The sequence below is a fragment of the Danio aesculapii genome, chromosome 2, assembly GCF_903798145.1.
Source record: "Danio aesculapii chromosome 2, fDanAes4.1, whole genome shotgun sequence".
NCBI classification, from domain to species: domain Eukaryota; kingdom Metazoa; phylum Chordata; class Actinopteri; order Cypriniformes; family Danionidae; genus Danio; species Danio aesculapii.
The window spans coordinates 13,235,069-13,237,957 of record NC_079436.1 but is presented as its reverse complement, the minus strand read 5'-3'; the positions used below and the strand labels follow the sequence as shown (position 1 = coordinate 13,237,957).

General features: G+C 39.9%; 1 protein-coding gene across 1 annotated transcript; it reads right to left on the bottom strand.

Annotated features, from left to right (window-relative positions):
- Nucleotides 1-416: 416 nt before the first annotated feature.
- LOC130234598 (piggyBac transposable element-derived protein 3-like) lies at nt 417-2,637 on the bottom strand. The gene is made up of 3 exons (XM_056464841.1): nt 2,463-2,637; nt 2,061-2,174; nt 417-1,867 (listed from the first exon to the last, which is right to left on the bottom strand). The coding sequence occupies exons 1-3, from the start codon at nt 2,488-2,490 to the stop codon at nt 417-419; spliced, it is 1,593 nt and encodes a 530-aa protein (XP_056320816.1). The 5' UTR covers nt 2,491-2,637.
- Between the last annotated feature and the right edge of the window lie 252 nt (nt 2,638-2,889).

Below are 2,889 nucleotides of genomic sequence, written 5' to 3'. Positions count from 1 at the left end.
CACATTGTTTATAACAAACTAAACATCTTTAGAATCAATCAATTCAGTCATGTTAGACATGCACCCATTTTCTCTTTTTATGTCACAAACTAAACAGTATAACATTTCAACTTCAATTTTAGGGTTTTTACTTCCTAAATTGCACATTTGTTTACGAACTGAACATCTGCGATTAAATCAAGTGGTCATGTTAGAGTCATTTTCGGTGTGCCTCTTTGAAACAATTTCTCTGTGACACAAAGCAATAGTGCACCTTGCACTTATCACAGAAGACATGTGTTTTTCCAGAACAACCTGGCAGTTTGCATCTTGTTGCTTCTTTTTTCCCATCATAATTTGGCATGTGGTCCACCATATCTTTTTGGACTTCAGGAACTGGCCCACGTTCCATTGCACCTCTTTTTTCTCTAGTTTCTCTAATTGCTTGGTCTTCCTCGTTTTCTTGAAACATGCGGCTTCCCAGCACACACAAGCACTTCAGCCACATTCATTTTGAAATCAAGAAGATCCATGATTTTCTGTGGCTGAGTTCCCTTGCTTTCATGGTCTCTGCGATACTCAAGCCAACTGTTCACCACAGCAAAATCAAAGGCATGAAAAATCATGCGCAGTGGCCATTTGCGAGATCTGATATCAATCCTGTAAAGGCTGATTAGTTGATCAAGCTTGTCCACCATTCCCATGGCCTTGTTGTATTTCTTCACAACCTCTGGACACTTGACCTTCAGATACTGCTTCTCTTTTTGATCCCACCTCTGAACTTCATCTTCTTCTCCAACACCAACAAAGTTGGAAGCCAGCACAACAGAGCGATTATCAAACCACTTCACCAGAACAATCTTTCCATCTCTACTTCGAACTTGATCATGGTTTCCCCGCTCTTTCTTTGACATTTCCTTGTCTGTCTTTAGTGGAGGATTTGCAAAACGACAAATCCTTGCTGTTCCAGCAGCATGGATTTTCTTTTCTGCAAGAACTTCAAGAACATTGTAAGTGGTGAAGTAATTGTCAAAATAGATCTTATGGTTGGGAGCCTTGATTCTCTGGCACAAGTGCGTGACAACAGAAGCGCCATGGCCTAAAACCTTTTTGCTTTGCTCAGAAAGCTCTGTTGTGGCACCTTGGTAGATGAGGAAATCATAAGCAAGCCCACTTTTGCCACAAAGGAAATACAACTTCACTCCCCATGGTGTAGGTTTCCCTTTGACATACTGGAGCACAGAGAGTTTTCCCCTGAAAGGCACAATCTGCTCATCAACACAAAGCTCTTCCTCCAGTTGTAGCTGCAGACAGCGTTTCCTTATGGACTCATAGAGTGGCCTGACCTTAAAGAACACATCAGTGTCTTCCGGAGGCCTCTCATAGTTGTTCACAACATGCAGGTTGGAGCGGAGCTGAAAAAAACGATCTCGAGACATGGTATCCTTGAAAATTCCAATACTGATTCTGGAGGACCAGTACATTCTCACTCTGGGAATACCAAGCACGCCCATCGCCATATGTAGGCCAACAAGGACTTCAATCTCAGAAGCTGAAGCATGTTTGTAACCCTTGACTGCCTTTTGTTCCGCATATATATTGGTCATTGTGCTCATCAGTTCAAACATCTCACTTGGAACATACTGCTTGAAGTAGCCATATGGTGTTAGTGGCTCAGGAGGGTCAGTGGAAGGACTTTCCCATGTAGTCTGTACTGGGGTAAAGGGGGTCTGACGCCAATGAATATCACTTTTCTTTGTGACATTACAAAGTAATGGTTCTACATCTGCATCATGATCTTCTCTGTCTTCTTGATCCTGACTTTCCTCTGCCTCAACCTCAATTTCTCCCCCTACCTCTGGTAACAGTGGCTCATCTCTGTCTTGCCCTGAAATTGTTAGCAGAAACTGCCCCTTACAAAACAACATAAATGTTTTATATTCTAATTCATATTGATACAATATTATAAAACCATATATGCAGATAAATGGTATAGCAGAATTCAATTAATTGAGGAGCATTTCATTGTAATAAAAGCCTTAACTAATTAATTAACTAACTATCCCTAATCCTACACGTACCAACTGTTGGAGATCTATCAACTGTATCTCCATCTTCCTCATCACTCAACATATTGTCCACATCTGAGACATTTCCATCTGCTATACATTCAAGGACTTCAAGAACTGTGTACTCTGCATATGAAATAGTTTCAACAAAAAATTAGTGCATTGATATACATTTTGAATATAAAAAAGCTCGATCAGCATTGCTGGAGATTTAATTTTAATAACAGACCTTTGAACCCACTGTCCATCGTAATGGACAAACATATTTGAAAAAATCCTGATCTAAAGCTTGCAATTCTACAATCGATTTGTAACTTTAATTAGTAAGTTAAATCCCTCTTTTTTACATACAATCTATGAAATATCTGCAAACATATCAATACATCTGAATAAAACCATGTAAATGTGGCTTACTTCTGTGTTTGGAATGAAGTGCTGCCATGCTGCTTTTTAGTTCAGTGGATTTTTTTCAAATTACATCATGCAGAGCCTTACTGCCATTTGATTGGATGAAAAATGTCCACTTTCATGGACTGTAGGCTTAAAATTTGGTGAAATGCTCCGGAAGTGAAAAAAACATGGGATGTCATGTGATGTCCATTGTAATGGACGCAGGGTCTGAAGGGGTTAACAAACATAGAAACAAATATGTAAAGCATATGAGTATTTCGAACAAAATGTATGGTGTATTAAGACAGGAGGAGTGTGTCCTACGGGTGGTAATTATAAATGTGCTTACAAGTCAAGAAAACAGCAAATGGCACGAGAGGGGTCTGGATGCAGACCTGGTGCAGTGCAATCTGAGCTGCATCCAATGTTTTTTAATGGGCTCACCTAACCC